Raw genomic sequence first — 18,229 nt, forward strand, 5'->3', positions numbered from 1 at the left:
GATGGAAGGGGGTAATGAGCAGGCATCTGGAGGTTTTGGAGGATCTATGAATTAATGCAGCAGTGGAGTTTTGCAGTGTTTGTGAAAACTGCAGCATTTTGTTTTTAACAAAACACCTGAGTGTTAACTGATGCTTTTCTCAAGGCCTCATTCATGTGGTTGACTGGCACTAGCACCTTTGGGGTGTTATTAGAAAAAGTGTTTGTGAACCCACGTGACATCTTTTGAGGAGAGGTGGCATTATTTGGTGGTAAAAGAAAATCGTGACATGTCACATCTGAGCACAGCCGAGCTCAGATCACTCCATGGGGTTAGGTCCTCCTCCATCGCTCATGCTGAGAGTACCAGCAAGCGCCTGGCTTGTGCATGAGAGAAGCTGATAGGTGATGAATTCTTCAGCCTCTCATGCAAAAGATGTGTAATGCTTACATTTCTCCTTTAGCTTGATGAGCAGGCATCTTATAGAGAGCAGTGTGGATTCAGAGTGTACTACTCAGTTGGAGGGGGCCGTACACACTCATATTCAGGGACACCCAACGGGGATCAAAAACCAGTCCCTCGGGGGACATTGCAAAGCTGAGGCCGCGCAGATGCATTGCTCGATTTGCAAGACAGCAACATGATATGCTCTATGCGGGTGTGATGTTGTGCAGGGGGGAGGGTAAGTGGGGTAGAATAATGCTATCTCCAGACCCTAGACAGATCATTGGCCAAATGGTTCAGGGCATCGTGTTCTGCCATACACATGCTAAATTCTCAGCAGAGGTGGTCGTTATCGGCCACCTCAGGCAAATTTTATCTGGCATGTGTGGCCTTTAGCTGCAGAAAAGCTGAATGGCAATGCTGTTATTTCTCAACCAGCAACTGATCATTGTTGGTGAACAGTGAAAAGGGTAGATAGCAATGGGTCATTGGTGGGCACTGATTGCACATATATCTTGGTGTGCACTGATTGCACATATATCTACGTCCAGCTTTGCTGGCTTAGTAACAAATGTATTGCAGACTTGGCATTTTACCAATTCTTAAAACAAACACTACCGAATAAAGGAGTACCAGGGAAATAGTACACTTGACGTCCAGAAGGACATAACCCTGTAGGTACAAATAGTAAAGCTTCTCACTCTACTGTATTACTACAAAATCGTATGTGGATACCACAAATCTGAGTATCCTCCTGTGTGGGTCACAATTGTCTATCTGCTATCCGAGTGTGGGGGTCTTTGCTCATCCCCCTTAATTTCACAGCAAGAGAGCCGTGTTTAAGGTGTAGCTATCCCACACTGCTGTGACTGCTGTCTCCACACAGTTTGACAGTTTGTACTGGGACAATGGAGGCTATCTACTAAGCAAAATGTGCTAGTTGACGCGACCACCTGGAATCAGTTGCCCATGTACCAAACTGACTCAACAACGCCCGTTGTTGAGTCAGTTTGGTACATGGGCAACTGATTCCAGGTGATCGCGTCAACTAGCACATTTTGCTTAGTAGATAGCCTCCATTGTCCCAGTACAAACCGTCAAACTGTGTGGGGACAGCAGTCACAGCAGTGTGGGATAGCTACACCTTAAAGAGAAACTCCAACCTAGAATTGAACTTTATCCCAATCAGTAGCTGATACCCCCTTTTACATGAGAAATATAATGATTTTCACAAACAGACCATCAGGGGGCGCTGTGTGACTGATTTTGTGCTGAAACCCCTCCCACAAGAAGCTCTGAGTACTGCGGTACTCTGGGCAAACTGCCACAATGTAACAATGTTCACAGATAGGAAATGGCTGTTTACAGCTGTCTGTAACAGCCAGAACAGCTAGAAACAGCTACATAAGCTGCCCACAGTAACAATGTCACCATGTAATACATGTCAGAATGTGAATCTGGGAGAGGAAAGATTTTACAATGAGCAAACACTGACTAAATCATTTATACATAATTATGGTAAAAAATGAAGCACTTTTTTTACTACATTATTTTCACTGGAGTTCTTCTTTTAACACGGCTCTCTTGCTGTGAAATTAAGGGGGATGAGCAAAGACCCCCACACTCGGACAGCAGGTAGACAATTGTGACCCACACAGGAGGATACTCAGATTTGTGGTATCCATATACGATTTTGTAGTAATACAGTAGAGTGATAAGCTTTACTATTTGTATCTATAGGGTTATGTCCTTCTGGACGTCAAGTGTACTATTTTACCAATTCTTCAAAGACAACATAGAATTTACCCAAAGCTAGTACATGTTATATTCTATTCCCGCACCTGGTTGAAGCTAATAAGAATGTTAAAGTAACTTTCGCTCAACACTGTTCAAGTTGAACTCCAACAACAAATACTGTCCTTGTTCTGTGCACACAGTGGGATACCTTGTCTGTAGAGCTCAGTTAAGACCACACAACCCAATGCAGGTTAAGAGTTAAGCATCGGAAGGGGGTTTTAGTGTTAGGCATCAAAAGGGTTGGGAGGGATAGTGTTAGGCATATGAAGGAGGGTATAGTGTTAGGGGTAGGCATCGGAGTGGGTTTTAAGTGTTGGGCATGGGGGAGGGGGGTTATTGGAGAGAGGTTTTAGCATTAGGCATCAGGGGAGGGGGAGGTGTATGGGATTTAGGGTTAGGCGTCGGAAGGAGCTTTTTAGGGTTAGGCTTAGGCATAAGCAGAGGGTTGTGGTTAGGGTTAGGTATAGTTAGAGGGAGGGCTCTGTATGAGAATAGGATTAGGTTAGGTTAAAGTAAATTATCAGTAAACATTTCTGACATTTTACTATCAGATTAACTCACTGAACCATAGTAGAATATAGGTAATTTACCAATATTCTACTTGCGGCTGTTCTTGGTGCCCAAATTATTATGGGGCCCCTTTTAAAGATACACTCTGCACCTGTAAACAGGTCATTTGGTGTGAAGACCATCAGAAAATCAAGTGCAACAATCAACTGCCCTGGAAGGCTGGGTCTGGATCTGCCTGTGTGTATCGGGCCTTAATCGAGCCCACTTTATTTGTATGTATGATAGAATTGATACAGAGCGTTAATTTAATGGGAGCTTTTCCAGACAGTATCCTTTTAAAATAGTATATATTTTTTAGACCATATTACAGACTGTACTATTATAACATATCACAGGCTATTGCTGTTATTTTGATGGAACGTATTCAGTGTACCAGCCAAGAGGCGCATACGTGTGTATAGATAAATCTTGGATACCATCAGCTCAATCATTGTTAAGATGTAATATTTCATATTAAAAAAAAAAACTAAGAAAAGGCACCTGGTTGCCAACAGAAAATAATGCCATTGCCCTTTTGCTAGTTTTCAAACCTACTTAAATTCTGAAATGGTTTTATTGATCCAGTGCATTTTTCATAGTGAAATGAAGAGGCTTTAGTTCATTTTTATGCATACAGCGAGCTATTGTCTTGCAGGTGCAGCGTAATCCACTGACTAATGTCCTTTACAAGCTATAGACTCCTATTCAAGTACCACAGTTCATCAACTGAGTTTCAGAGCTCAAGGTTAATATCTCATGCTATTCATGAGTGCCTTGGCAACCGCTTCCACCCACATGCATTTGATTGTCTGCAGATGTCTACATGAATACTAAGAGCTCCATCTTCTGTTCACAATGTAGAACACAACCACCTCTTATAACTTAGGCATTTTACTGCATGTGAGGTTTTACATGAACGGTGTATGAATTCACAGCATAAATAGAGGTTTTCTAAAAGTAGTTATTTAGCATTCGCTTTAAAGGGTAACTCCAGGCAATTTTTTTTTCATTTCAGTAATGGTTAGTTCAAAAATACCACCTCATTTCCCAAATCATTGTGACTCTGTGTAGATAAAAATTTGTGAATATTATAGAGACAACATAACAAACATAATAAAATAAATAGACAGTGCTCATACTGTTTTTTAGGTAAAAAAAGGGTGTACACTTTATTGACCAACTAGTAACAGGAGTCACTGGGGAGAACGGTGACCCGAACCCATTAAAACAGGAATCAGGGGGACCCCTTGCCCCCAGTAGACATGACTATAAAACAGCAAGACAACACACAGCATACTAAATGTTGAAACTGACAAATAGTATTCTTCTAAAAATGAATACTAATTTCATGGGTGATCTTGATTTCATGTAGTTTCACGTAATTTCATGTATTTTTCGCTCAAATGCTTTGAGTATAAGAAAACAAATCTGTGCAAGTGAGAAAACACTTTCGCATAAATGCTTTAACATACACCTGAATTGTGAGGCATATGGTGGCTTCCATATTTATTTCCTTTCAAACAATACCAGTTGTTTGGAAGCCCTGCTGATCTCATTGGCTGCAGTAGTATTTGAACCACACACCTGAACCCAGCTTGCAGCTAATTCAGTCAGACTTCAGCCACAAACATCTGATCTGCATGCTTGTTTAGGGTCTATGGAGAAGAATATCAGAAACAAAGGCTCAGCAGGGCATCCAGACAGTCTACATTGTTTAGAAGGAAATAAATAAGTCAGCCTCTCTATCAGGGTTGCCTATGGACAGGCAGTTAACCTGTGTGTGCGTGGCTCCGTCAGGCAGGCTCAGTCAGAATATGACACAGTCAGAATGTCAGCCGCTGCTATTCTATTTCTCCACGGCTGATGAAAATGGTCCTGGTCAGGTCAGGGATTGGGAATGTAATGTATGTGCCGATGCTGCTAGCAGAAACAAGGGCTGTGGGCAGTGCAGGGGGGGAGGAAGGTTGAGGCCGAGATGCATGCAGCATGTTTCTAATCCAAACAGTTGAAGCAGAGCAGATTAACCTGTCAGTTGCCACAGAATTCAGGAGCCCACCCCCCAGAGCTATTGCACTATGGTCAATAATATGTGGTAAAGAGACTTGTGTGAAACTAGGTAGCAGGTGCTGCTTCCAACTGGGGAAACGCTGTGCCATTATGTGTATTTTCTGGGAAACCGCTGCACCATTATGTGTATTTTCTTGAGATACGCTGCTGCATTAGGTGCCTTGCTGTCTGAGGGGGTCTGCCAGCTGTCCCTGGGCCTTTGTTGTTTGTGGGTGGTGGGAATGTTGTCTTTAGGGTCACTTTGCCTGTGTTTTTGGAGAAAACTTGGGCCCACTGTCTTTGCACTACACTGTTTCATTACAGTTAGCTTCGCCCACATCCTGATTCCTGACTAGGCCATGCCCATTTTTCGCCGTGCTTCGCACGCCACACTCCTATTCTCGGGCAGCCCCCCTAATTAAACTTGAGAACCCAATGTGGCCCTAAAGTCAAAAAGTTTGCCCACCACTGGATTAGACTTTGAGCTCCTCTGAGAACACTCAGTGACATGACAATGTACTCTGTAAAGTGCTGCAGAGCTTAGCGCCACCCACAACTCTATTTAAGGCCTCCTTTCCACGAACTGTTGAACTGTGTGCTCAGTAAGCAGTTACCAGGCAGCTGTAAGCAGATACCAGGCAGCAGCAAGCAGTTACCAGGCAGCAGTGAGCAGTTGAGAGAGTTTGAGAGGCATTTCACTGCCAATCAACAGTTCTTGGAAAGGAAGCCTTAACCACTTGCCGACCGCACGCTTATACCGTGCGTCGGCAAAGTGGCAGCTGCAGGACCAGCGACGCAGTTCTGCGTCGCCGGCTGCAGGCTAATTAATTAGGAAGCAGCCGCTCGCGCGAGCGGCTGCTTCCTGTCAATTCACGGCGGGGGGCTCCGTGAATAGCCTGCGGGCCGCCGATGGCGGCTCGCAGGCTAAATGTAAACACAAGCGGAAATAATCCGCGTTGTTTACATTGTACGGCGCTGCTGCACAGCAGCGCCGTAAGGCAGATCGGCGATCCCCGGCCAATCAGCGGCCGGGGATCGCCGCCATGTGACAGGGGACGTCCTGTCACTGGCTGCACAGGACGGATAGCGTCCTGTGCAGCCCGGATCACTGGGCATGACAGGTAGGAGAGGGAGGGGGGGAATTTCGCCGTGGAGGGGGGCTTTGAGGTGCCCCCCCCCCCGCAACATGCCTGCAGACCGGAGCGATCAGACCCCCCCTGCACATCATCCCCATAGGGGGGAAAAAAGGGGGGCAATCTGATCGCTCTGCGTGCTCGCTTATCTGTGCTGGGGGCTGCAGAGCCCACCCAGCACAGATCCCAAAATACAGCGCTGGTCCTTAAGGGGGGGTAAAGGTTGGGTCCTCAAGTGGTTAAAGTGAGCTTTTGACTCCGCCCCCTGTCTGTCCAAAATTGGGGGTGTCCTTCTTTTTTGGGCCTTTTGTCTGTCAAAATTTAGAAATCAGGTTGGCAACCCTGCTCCCTATTCATCTCAGATCAGGTGTGCATTCAAGAGAACCTGTAACAAAAAAAACTCTCTCTGGGAAATACTTACCTTGGGAGGAGGAAGCCTCTGGGTCCCAATGAGGCTTCCCCATCCTCTGTAGCCTGGGGAAATCCAGGCACGGCAATATTTATCTGCAGCGATCCTGCGCAGGCACAGAAGCGGCTGTTCTTTCAGGCTAAAGTGAAAATAGCCGAGCCCAATCAATCTACAAAGAACTTGCGCTTGCACTATAGGTCGGATACTTTCGGGCTCGGCTATTTCTGCCTCAGCCCAATTGAAGAGCCACTACTGCACCTGCGCTGGATAGCGGTAGGTAAATATTTACCTCGCCACTGTTCAGGGTCTGGATTGCCGGGACAGAGGAGGACAGGGTAAGCCTCGATAGAATCCAGAGGCTTCCCCCTCCCGAGGTAAGTATCTCACAGAGGGGTTTTTTTTTATGTTACAAGTTTTCTTTAAAGGCTATGGGCATGAAAAAGTTATATTTTCCTGAAATGACACATCTTTATAAAATTACGGATCAGAATTACAAATAGGAACAATGCAAATATACAGTGATCAAATAGTGTTAGTAAAAAGCATCATCATCTGTATTGGTCAAAAAGAACAACAATAATATACAAGGACTGTGATAACCCCCCAAGAACAAAGCCAGAAATCAGGGGAACCCCAGGACCTGCACATTGAGGAACTCAATAGGCATACAAACAGCAGTATTCAGCTCCACCACACTCACATCAGCTGGCCAGCAGTCAAATTGTCGCTTAACAGTGGGTGCCACTGTCTGATGGCTGCGCTGAGCTATAACATTAATGGATGGATCTCACCACTTCCAGATGGTCTGTATGATGTACTCCATGCAGTAGCTGCGGTAATGCCTCCTGAAACAGTAGCTGCGGTAATGCTAATGTCCGTCCACTATTATCAAAGCCACGGTATGCAGGCATGTGAACCTTCCCACCGGAGTGTAGCCGCCTCCTGTATAAGTAGCTGCGGGGATGCCAATGTCATCATGACAACCACCCTGACTTCCCCACCGCATGTGTAATTACAATTATATGCAACATACATTTTGCAATTGTCTGAAATTCCGTATTACAATTTTGCATCATAATTGCTAATACTACTGCAAACTTACTACAATGCAAAATTCAAACTCATCACTACTCATAACAAGCCAGATGGCCTTTCTCTTTACTTTGATGGCTCTTTCACAGTGGGATGTTGCGTTTGATGCGACGTTAAGGTCACGCAACGTGCCCCTAATGCAACACATTTTAGTTTTGAAGTTGGACGTTATATCGAACTGCATTATTCGTCTCTTGATGCGCCATTTTCGTCGCATGCTGATAAAACGAAAACGGCGCATGCGTCACATTTAATGGAAAAAAAAACACATTACTAAGCATGTGCAATGTAGCTAATAATGCATATAACGCACAGCATGCATTACTCTCTAAATGTTGCTACACGTTACACACAACGCAACGTGAGCACTGTGAATGTGGCACATACTTTGTATTGCTGTGCATTAGTCTGCGTTATTACTTTTTATAACGTGCGACCTTAACGTCGCACTGTGAAAGCAGCCTGAATGATGCTACATCAATTACTTCCAAATACAGTTTCATATTTTGATTCAACAGGCCACATGACAGTTTTCACCTTTCCTTCAGTCCATCTTAAATTAACAGGCGATAGTGTATCTGGATCATGTTTATATTTTGTTTCCTCTTTGCATGGCACAGTTTTAACTTGCAAATACAAAATCAAATAGGAAAAATGCAATGCACAAAAGTTTTACATAAAGTCTACATCTTTAAAAGTAACTGCATCTTCTCAGCCACCTTAAGGTGATCTCGCTACCATACTACAAAAAGAAAAGTGGTTAATCACCAGGGGGGTTCACATAGACGACATCAAACAGGAGGCATTTTCATAATTCCTCTCCTCCAAATAGTGCGTATCAGTATGTCAAAAACTCAAAACTTTAGGGACTTCTAAACTCAGATAAAAGAACTGTCACCAATGGACAGTGTGCTATAAAACAGGAGTTCAAACATTCCAACAACTGAGTAAGAAGTGTGGTAATAAAAGCAATGGTCATATAGCAGGACATGTCCGTGGCCACCTCTTTACCACTTCCAACTGGTTTTGTGACCTAGATCTTCTCAAGAGTACATGGTCCCTATTCAATCACTTTTTCTCCTAGCCAACACCCACTGTGAAAAGAAATGTAATCTCATCCAGGAAGACAAGACATCTGAGATAAGAAATATAGCAAACAGACATAATAAGACAGGCTGCAGTTTTTCTGCTGTGTCTCTTCTCCCCTACACACTGTGAAAAGAGATGTAATTTGATCCAGGTAGGAAGAGGGCAGAGGAGGGCACCAGGCTGGAGGGGAGGACACAATTTGCTGGACCTTTAAGCATCAACTTACCAACACATCCAACTGTTGACCAATCAGTCTGGAAGATAATTTACTTTTGATCAACAAAAAATCTGATCATTTTGATCATTTCATCAGATTGTTTGTCAACAAGGTGTTAATATTGGCCTGTGTGTACCAACCTTTATTTTTGTGGACGTAAGTCTGTATTATAAATAGAGATGGGCCAAACTATTCACCCGGCAATTTTTTCATGGTGAACAAGGGGTATTCTTGTTCACTCCCTCAGGCGAATACATGGCATGTTCGACCCGCCCCCTATACATCATCATTGAGCTAAACTTTGACTACTTACCTCACAGTCAACAGGCACATGGCAGCCAATCAGCTATCCCTCTCACCTGGATTGGCCCTTCACCTATTAGAAAGCCAGCACATAAGCCATTTTGAGATCTGTGTTTGGCCTCTGTGCTAGGCAGATGAGGGACAGTGTGTTGTGACAGGGAGAGCGTTGGGTAGGCCTGAGTTCTGTGTCCTTAGTGCAGATTCTTGCTGCTACCACATTATCCTGAACAGCTAAGTCCTTCTTAGGGCTGATACATTGTTTTTCTTGCTATTGTATTACTCTTCTGTGGCCAGTGCACAAATTAGCTGTTGGAGACAGGTCTGCTGGTCGTGTACATATTAATTTGGCGCCGCGATGAGAGCCGAATGACGGCTCTCACCGCTGTCGTTAAACTCAGAGGAGGCGTTAAATACTATTCACCCTCTGAGTTGTCACAACTCAGAGGGAGATGTAATTCGGGGTCTGGCAGCCGCCAGAGCCCCAAATTACCACTACGCACCCCGCACAGCATAGCATTGCTGCTATACGGTGCCCAGTTTCAGCTGATTTGTGCTGGTCCTAGTAGTGCACCGACCATAACCCAATAATCCTTCACACCACTACTGGCATCTAGTATCCACTACTGGCCCTGTAGAAGGCCTCAGTGCAGAATCAGTGTTTTCTTGGTCACTTAACTGTCATTGAACTACCTCAGCCTGATCATAGAGGCTGGAAAACCATGATTGCCTGCACTCCCACGATTGTGCACACAAGCACGTCGGCCACTACACACCACTACACAAATATAGCGCCAAGAGGTCTAACATTTATGTCCAGGAGGTGTCAACTAGTAAAAATTAGGAAATGCTTACCTGACGTAATCACTAAAGGTCTTTGCGGTTGTTTGCCGACTGCGGTGCATTAAATGCGGGGTTTGGTCTGTCAGTGTGAAGCGGGCATAACCCTTATGTTATAAAGCACTTTATTCCAACAATTTAGGAATGCAATGTGATTTCTGCCCTTTAGAGATTGAAACATGACTCTGCCTCGACTACGTAATTTTTGGTGGGTGTTTTTTGTGGATCTCCCTCCGGCATGCTGCCGTCCAGGTGTTAGGCCCCTTGAAACAACTTTTCCATCACTTTTGTGGCCAGAAATAGTCCCTGTAGGTTTTAGAATTTGCCTCTCCATTAAAGTCTATGGAGATTCGCCTGTTCGCGTACTTTTGCGGAAATTCGCGTTCGCCATTCGCAAATCTTAAATTTGATATTTGGCCCATCTCTAATTATAAACCAAAATAAGTAATATAATTATGTTGTCTTAATAATCAGAGCCTCATTTGAAGTTTTGTGTAAGCAAACCTAGGTGTAAGTGCACTGACACTTGAAAGTTATCACATTAAATGTTACTATTCCTCACTTCACATTTACAATGGCTGATCACCTGTGATGTCAGTAAATTCTGCTGATTTGATAAATATCTACCATGTCAGCCTGCCAATGGCTTCAATCAGGGCCGCCATCAGAAATTTTGGGGCCCCTCACAAATCATCAGTCCGGGCCCCCCCCAACGAGGTGCAAGTGTCCGAATGGACGCGTTGCAAGCCTCAATATCGAGCACTTCCTCCTTCAAGCCGGAAGGAGAAAGTGCTCCATCATTTTTTTAGAACCTCCCAGTTTTATTTTCTGTTTGAAAAAGCTAAAAAAGTAGGTTTAATGCTATTGTCTCATATGGTAATGATTCAGCTTTTCCCATAGTCTCGCAGTTAGCAATCATGTGACCCCCAACAAGACAAATTCAGCAATCATGAGGCCCCCAACAAACCATGAGGCCCCCAACAAGACAAATTCAGCCATCATGAGGCCCCCAACCAGACAAATTCAGCAATCATGAGGCCCCCAACAAGACAAATTCAGCAATCGTGAGACCCCCAACAAGACAATTTCAGCAATCATGAGGCCCCCAACAAATCATGAGGCCCCCAACAAATCATGAGGCCCCCAACAAGTAAACATTCAATCATTAGGCCCCCAACAAGACAAATTCAGCAGTCATGAGGCACATAGACAGACAGCATTTCACATAAATAGGCAGAATGCCCCCTTATTATGGTAGACACCTCTCACCTGGATTCTGACAGGGACCCCCAGGTTAGGTAGTGAGTGACATGGAGCCCTTTTAGGTAGTGAGTGAGTGACAGGGAGCCCCTTTAGGTAGTGAGTGAGTGACAGGGAGCCCCTTTAGGGAGTGAGTGCCAGGGAGCCCCTTTAGGTAGTGTGTGAGTGACAGGGAGCCCCTTTAGGCAGTGAGTGAGTGCCAGGGAGCCCCTTTAGCTAGTGAGTGAGTGACAGGGAGCCCCTTTAGCTAGTGAGTGAGTGACAGGGAGCCCCTTTAGGGAGTGAGTGACAGGGAGGCCCTTTAGGGAGTGAGTGAGTGACAGGGAGGCCCTTTAAGTAGTGAGTGAGTGACAGGGAGCCCCTTTAGCTAGTGAGTGAGTGACAGGGAGGCCCTTTAGGGAGTGAGTGAGTGACAGGGAGGCCCTTTAAGTAGTGAGTAAGTGACAGGGAACCCCTTTAGGGAGTGAGTGAGTGACAGGGAGCCCCTTTAGGCAGTGAGTGAGTGCTAGGGAGCCCCTTTAGGCAGTGAGTGAGTGACAGGGAGCCCCTTTAGGCAGTGAGTGAGTGACAGGGAGCCCCTTTAGGCAGTGAGTGAGTGACAGGGAGCCCCTTTAGGGAGTGAGTGAGTGACAGGGAGCCCCTTTAGGGAGTGAGTGAGTGACAGTGAGGCCCTTTAGGTAGTGAGTGAGTGCCAGGGAGCCCCTTTGGGTAGTGAGCGAGTGCCAGGGAGCCCCTTTAGGTAGTGTGTGAGTGACAGGGAGCCCCTTTAGGCAGTGAGTGAGTGACAGGGAGCCCCTTTAGGGAGTGAGTGACAGTGAGGCCCTTTAGGTAGTGAGTGAGTGCCAGGGAGCCCCTTTGGGTAGTGAGCGAGTGCCAGGGAGCCCCTTTAGGTAGTGTGTGAGTGACAGGGAGCCCCTTTAGGCAGTGAGTGAGTGACAGGGAGCCCCTTTAGGGAGTGAGTGAGTGACAGTGAGGCCCTTTAGGTAGTGAGTGAGTGCCAGGGAGCCCCTTTGGGTAGTGAGCGAGTGCCAGGGAGCCCCTTTAGGTAGTGTGTGAGTGACAGGGAGCCCCTTTAGGCAGTGAGTGAGTGAGTGACAGGGAGCCCCTTTAGGCAGTGAGTGAGTGCCAGGGAGCCCCTTTAGCTAGTGAGTGAGTGACAGGGAGGCCCTTTAGGGAGTGAGTGAGTGACAGGGAGGCCCTTTAGGGAGTGAGTGAGTGACAGGGAGCCCCTTTAGGGAGTGAGTGAGTGACAGGGAGGCCCTTTAGGGAGTGAGTGAGTGAGTGACAGGGAGCCCCTTTAGGGAGTGAGTGAGTGACAGGGAGGCCCTTTAGGGAGTGAGTGAGTGACAGGGAGCCCCTTTAGGGAGTGAGTGAGTGACAGGGAGGCCCTTTAGGGAGTGAGTGAAAGGGAGGCCCTTTAGTGAGTGAGTGAGTGACAGGGAGGCCCTTTAGTGAGTGAGTGACAGGGAGGCCCTTTAGTGAGTGAGTGACAGGGAGGCCCTTTAGCTAGTGAGCGAGTGACAGGGAGGCCCTTTAGTGAGTGAGTGACAGGGAGGCCCTTTAGCTAGTGAGCGAGTGACAGGGAGCGCCCCCTCAGCCGCCGCCGCTTTCCCTACCTTGCCAGCGTCAGACCTCAAGATCAGCGGCGACCCGACCAGAGCGGGCGCTGGACGCACCCGCTCTATATGCGGAAGTTACGTCACTTCCGCATATCAGTGCGGGCGCTGGGTCCTAGCGCCCGCACTATTGTCGCCGCCTGATCGGGGTCTGACGCGGCGGAGGCAGCGGCGGAGGCAGCGGCTAGAGGGATGGAGGGAAGGAGCAGCGGCCAGGCGGGGGTTGAGCGGCGGCCGGGCGGCACCCGCCAGGTCCGCGGCGGGGATGGGGCCCCCCTACAGGCCCGGGGCCCGTGACGGGAGTCACGGATGTCCCCCCCTGATGGCGGGCCTGGCTTCAATTCATCAAGCATTACCGCATTCGGTAATGCTGAAAACAGCTGAGTTAACGGAGCACTTAAGAAAATGTTAATTCATCAAAGCTGTTACCGAATGAGAAGCTGAAATCACAGAGCAATGAGATAAATTACCGACTTGTGCTCAACACATGTCAGCAAATGTCAGTAAATGTTAATTCATCAAGGTTACCACATTCGCTAGCACATTCGGTGTTTATCTCCAGCTCTCCCCTGTCCTTACAGGCTTCCAAAGCCTTCTGTGTGAATGTTTTCATGATTAACAGGAGCAGGCAGCCAATAGAAACAGCCCCTGTTCTCCTGCAAGTGCTGCTGATAGGTGCTGATAGGTCACAGGCTTCTTCACACAAGCTTTCAGACCCCCCAGGCAGTGAGCAGAGAGAACGGGACAAAAGATATCCCCAGATGTCCTTCGGTCGTTTAACCCTTTGAGTCCCTGTTTGAATATGCAAAGATGCAAGTGGTGAAATCACCAAGCATGGCATTTGTAATGTCTCCAGGAAGTTTATCTACGTTGTGGCAAATAAGTAAAATGTTAAGAAACATGATGGACATATTCAGAGCAGCAGAGGCAGTATAAGTAACAGTAAATATAACACGTTTACATGTAAAGGGATGTCTGGATGCCTTCTATTGTTATCAGCTTGTAACAACACAGAGACATTCCAAGCTGCTCTGCACCACTCTGCTGTTATCTAACAGCCTTTGATGAACTGAAGCCGTAGTACTTCGGTAACTTAACGAACCTCTACCACACATGTGAAAATATTGATGAATTAGCACAGTGAAGTGTAAAATACCGAATGCGGTATTTTAAGGACTGGGGTTTTGTTATCGAACACCCTTTGATGAATTGAAGCCAATGTGTAGATAGCATATGCCATAAATAGCTCCACAGACGCATATTGCAGCTGCCCAAAAGCAGTTGTAATACAAGACTAGAGAGCTCCATGTTTCTGGTGGTGTCAGCAACTCCATTTAATGACATTAACAGCAACTGGTTTAGAGATTTGCTACAAACCTCAAAAGCCTCCCACACACCATAGATGGAACTCGGCCGAGGCAGTATAACCACTGCCTCTGCCAAGAATCTGCCATGTGTACAGCAACCCCCAGAGCAGGATCCTCTGCCAGGCAACCTAGGCAGGTCCTTTGGGGCCTAATGGGTGTCATGGGACCCACCTGCCAACTTTTTCAACCTCTTTCCACTTCAGCTTACCAAACGGACCACAAGGGGGCCCCAAATCTACTAACTTGCCTAGGGCCCCATTACATCTTAATCCAACTCTGGTGACCCCCATGTGCCCCAGAAGCCTGGCTGATCGCTTTGGCTGACGGACGGACAAGAGCATCGTTCTCCCTACTTACCCTGCCTGCTCCATGACTTTACTTGTACGCTGTTCTGTTGGTCCACTGCCCCCCAGCAGGCGAGCAACACCTCTGTACAGTCTTGGCCCTGCAATTTCTCGCAAGGGATCAGGTCCCGATCCCCACTGGGGGGGGGGGAAATATGCTTCGTATGTGTGTATGAGGCTTAAGGGTGTGTACACACATACAATTTTGATTGGCTTTGAATTTAATTAACAGATTGTGTAGGTAAGCTCTCAAGCTACATGGAAATGGTAAAATTGACCAATCAAAATTGGATGTGTGTACTCACCCTTAAGATGCCCACTAATGATACAATCTTGTGCAATCTTAACACTTATGCACCAATCCTATATACTAAACAAAAGATGTAATTATGCATTGACACACTGTGGCCAGTTCACAGTAAGGCCTCTTTTCCAAGGGCAGTTGATATGCAGCGAAATGCCTCTCAAACTCTCACAACTGCTTGCTGCTGTCTGGTAACTGCTCACTTCTGCCTGGTAACTACTTTCTGGGCACACAGTTCAACTGCCCATGAAAAACAGACCCTAGGCATTTCAATGCCTAGCAACTGTCTGTGGAAAAGAGGCCTTAGGGCCCTTTCACACGAGTAGTTTATAGGCAGTGAAAAGCCCGTCGAACTCTTGCTGCTGCTTGGCAACTGCTTGCTGAGCATGTAGTTCAACTGCCCATGTGAAAGGGCCCTTAGTAAGCAGCAACTACTCATTCAGCAGCCGATCTGCCAGGAATCCTTTATAGTAAACGTAGGATGTAATTATGCACAGATGCACTGCAGTGGTTGTGGTGTACACACGAGCAGGCTTTGGCGTGTGCACATGCAGGCTTTGGGCAGCGGTGGCTTGCATGTGCACATAGGCTTTTGTGTGTGTGTGTGTGTGTGTGTGTGTGTAGGCTTTGGGCAGCGGTAGGCTTTGGGCAGAGGTGGTGTTCATGTTGTATGCGGCAGTTGTTGCATGTGCACATAGGCTTGTGTGTGTGTGTGTGTGTGTGTGTGTGTGTGTAGGCTTTGGGCAGCGGTAGGCTTTGGGCAGAGGTGGTGTTCATGTTGTAGGCGGGCGGTTGCAGTGTGCGCACACAAGTGAGTTATTTAGTGTATAGTATGATTTGAGATCCTTTTGAGTATAGCGGGTTTAATAATAAAGAGTTAATTAATTGACCGAAGGAGGGGGCCATAGGGGCCCATCATATCCAGGGGCCCTGGTGGGGTCACAACCTCAACTTTCCTTATTGCTATGCTACTGATACTGTGTCCTAAAAATCAAATACCTACTGTATTAATGTGAGATATTTTTGATATTTCCATATGTCTATTGTTCTCTTTATTAGGATGCTTAAATGTTTTATGAGTTTGACTGCTTAAAGCTGTTATCTCTCGCCCTTGTTTTATCCATTCTTATTAAAAAAATCTTTCACGCTGTAGGAATTGCCCTGAAGAAAATATTAACAACAATGCTTTATCTCCATAAGAAGGATTGTCTCATTTCATAAGTGCTTTTTAGATCTTTTCAATTGCCATAAAAACATTAAAAAGTTATTGTGTGGCCATTTACGGTGAGTGTTTAGGAGCTGTAATGCAATTATAACATTTGTAGAATTTTTTCACGTTCAGATATAACCGAATTGGCAGATACTTTGAAATTCTGTTCATGCCTCAAATCCATATAAAACTCTATAAGTAAATTTGTATATCCTTGTAATATACATTTCCTAATATGCATTACAAGCAATGTAGTCCAATCCTATTAACATTTACCCTCTGTTGCACCAGCCTAGAATAAGCAGAGCCTAATGTCTCTGACCAGGAGGAATAGGTCTTTGGCTGGGTTGTGTAAGAAACCCACCAAATATGGTTAATGCCATATTTCAGCCAGTCTGTTTTGGCCATATGATATTTATGCATTTAGTTGTGTTTTTGTATCTTTAAAGTGAACCTCCGGACTAAAAATCGACTCAGCAGCACTGAAAAGGCTTGGTGTTTCTTTAACAGTTTCACAGCATCAGAACTTTGTTTCTCTTATACAAGCCTCATTTTTAGCTGCACAGAAGAAAACTGCCTGGGCAGTTTTCCCCTGATGCTGTGCAAAGGATGATGGGATTTCTGATTTTGTTGTTCTCGTTCTGCTGTTTTGGTGCATTTTTTTTTTTTTTTTTTACATTTTGAATTTGACATTTGAAGCCTAGTGTGTGCAGCTGGGAGGGGTTATCAGGATACAGGACAGTTGGAATTGTGTCTCCTGCTCCTTGTCACCTCCTTTCAACCAAAAAGATGGCTGCCCCCATGACAAAGATGGCTACCCCCATGAATCACAAACATTTGCCTGTTCTTTTAAAACAGGGTGGGTAAGAGATTATATTACCCATCTATTCTAATTAACATGACTAATGTAACTTGATAACAGTATGTTTGTTTAGGCTGAAGTTCCCCTTTAAGCATTTTCATGAAATCCTACACCAATTGCTTGATAGAAGGGATTATTTACAGATGATCAATGAGATGCTAATAATTGTGTTTTGCATGCAAATGTAATGCCCATTGTATGAAGCTTGAAATTTGGCCAATCAAATGTACTTTATGCCAAATTTCATTGGCCCAATACTAAGTGAAATACACTTCGCATTACGTTTGCATGCAAGCTGAAACAATTAGCATTTAATTAACCATCTCTGATAAGAATGTTGTTGTGCCAATGTTCTTGGTTTGTCTATTCTCTTGTATGCATTAGGGAACAAACTTTTTTTAGTGTTACAGCATGTTCTGTAATCCTTACACATGAAACCTTAACAGGCTTCCTGGGATCTTCCCATACCAGGGGCATGATCAGCATCAATAGCCACCTAATACACAATGGCCACTATTTACTAGTATAAACAATTCTTGACATACCATTTGTACCCTTAGGCCTCTTTTTCACGGACAGTTGAACTGTGTGTTCACCAAGCAGTTACCAGGCAGCAGTGAGCAGTAACTAGGCAGCAACAAGCAGTTGTGAGTTTGAGAGGCATTTCAACTGTCCTTGGAAAAGAGGCCTAACTCTCTCATTTTTAGTAACTCTCATGTTTCACTTCATTGGAGGTTATACAGGGAGCTTCCGCTGTTTCCTTAACATGCATTTCCTCAGATATTGACCAGTGGAACAAAGTGATAGAACAACTGGGAACACCATGTCCTGAGTTTATGAAAAAACTTCAACCCACAGTCCGGAATTATGTGGAAAATCGGCCCAAATATGCAGGTCTCACTTTCCCCAAACTCTTCCCAGATTCTCTATTTCCAGCAGATTCGGAGCATAATAAACTCAAAGGTAAGTTGTATTTTATTATAAATTAGTTTTAACTTTATTTTTATTGATTTTATTTCTGTTTGTAGTGTTCATTAACCACAGATTTACTCTATTTTGTAGACTGGCAGACTGTTTGCCTGTTTAAATTTATACATAAAGGAAAATTATACCAATGTTTTACTGTACAGAAATCTACACTATCCATTTGTATCCATTAATATTTGAAGCTCAAGCAAGCCTGTATAAAAATAAGTTTAACTACTTTAAAGAGAACCCGAGGTGTATTTAAAGAATGTTATCTGCATACAGAGGCTGGATCTGCCTATACAGCCCAGACTCTGTGGCTATCCCAAACCCCACTAAGGTCCCCCTGCGCTCTGCAATCCCTCATAAATCACAGCCGTGCTGTGAGGCTGTGTTTACATCTGT

The 18,229-nt window shown here is 45.4% G+C and overlaps 1 protein-coding gene across 7 annotated transcripts in view; it reads left to right on the forward strand.

Annotated features, from left to right (window-relative positions):
* MAPK10 (mitogen-activated protein kinase 10) overlaps positions 1-18,229 on the forward strand; it is a 385,550-nt gene that overhangs the window by 328,927 nt on the left and 38,394 nt on the right. For all 7 annotated transcript variants that reach the window (XM_068233492.1, XM_068233489.1, XM_068233488.1 and 4 more), the window contains one exon: positions 17,639-17,821. In XM_068233492.1, coding sequence (XP_068089593.1) covers positions 17,639-17,821 — 183 coding nt within the window. The remainder of the gene's footprint in view (positions 1-17,638; positions 17,822-18,229) is intronic.

Source organism: Hyperolius riggenbachi, chromosome 1, assembly GCF_040937935.1.
Source record: "Hyperolius riggenbachi isolate aHypRig1 chromosome 1, aHypRig1.pri, whole genome shotgun sequence".
NCBI classification, from domain to species: domain Eukaryota; kingdom Metazoa; phylum Chordata; class Amphibia; order Anura; family Hyperoliidae; genus Hyperolius; species Hyperolius riggenbachi.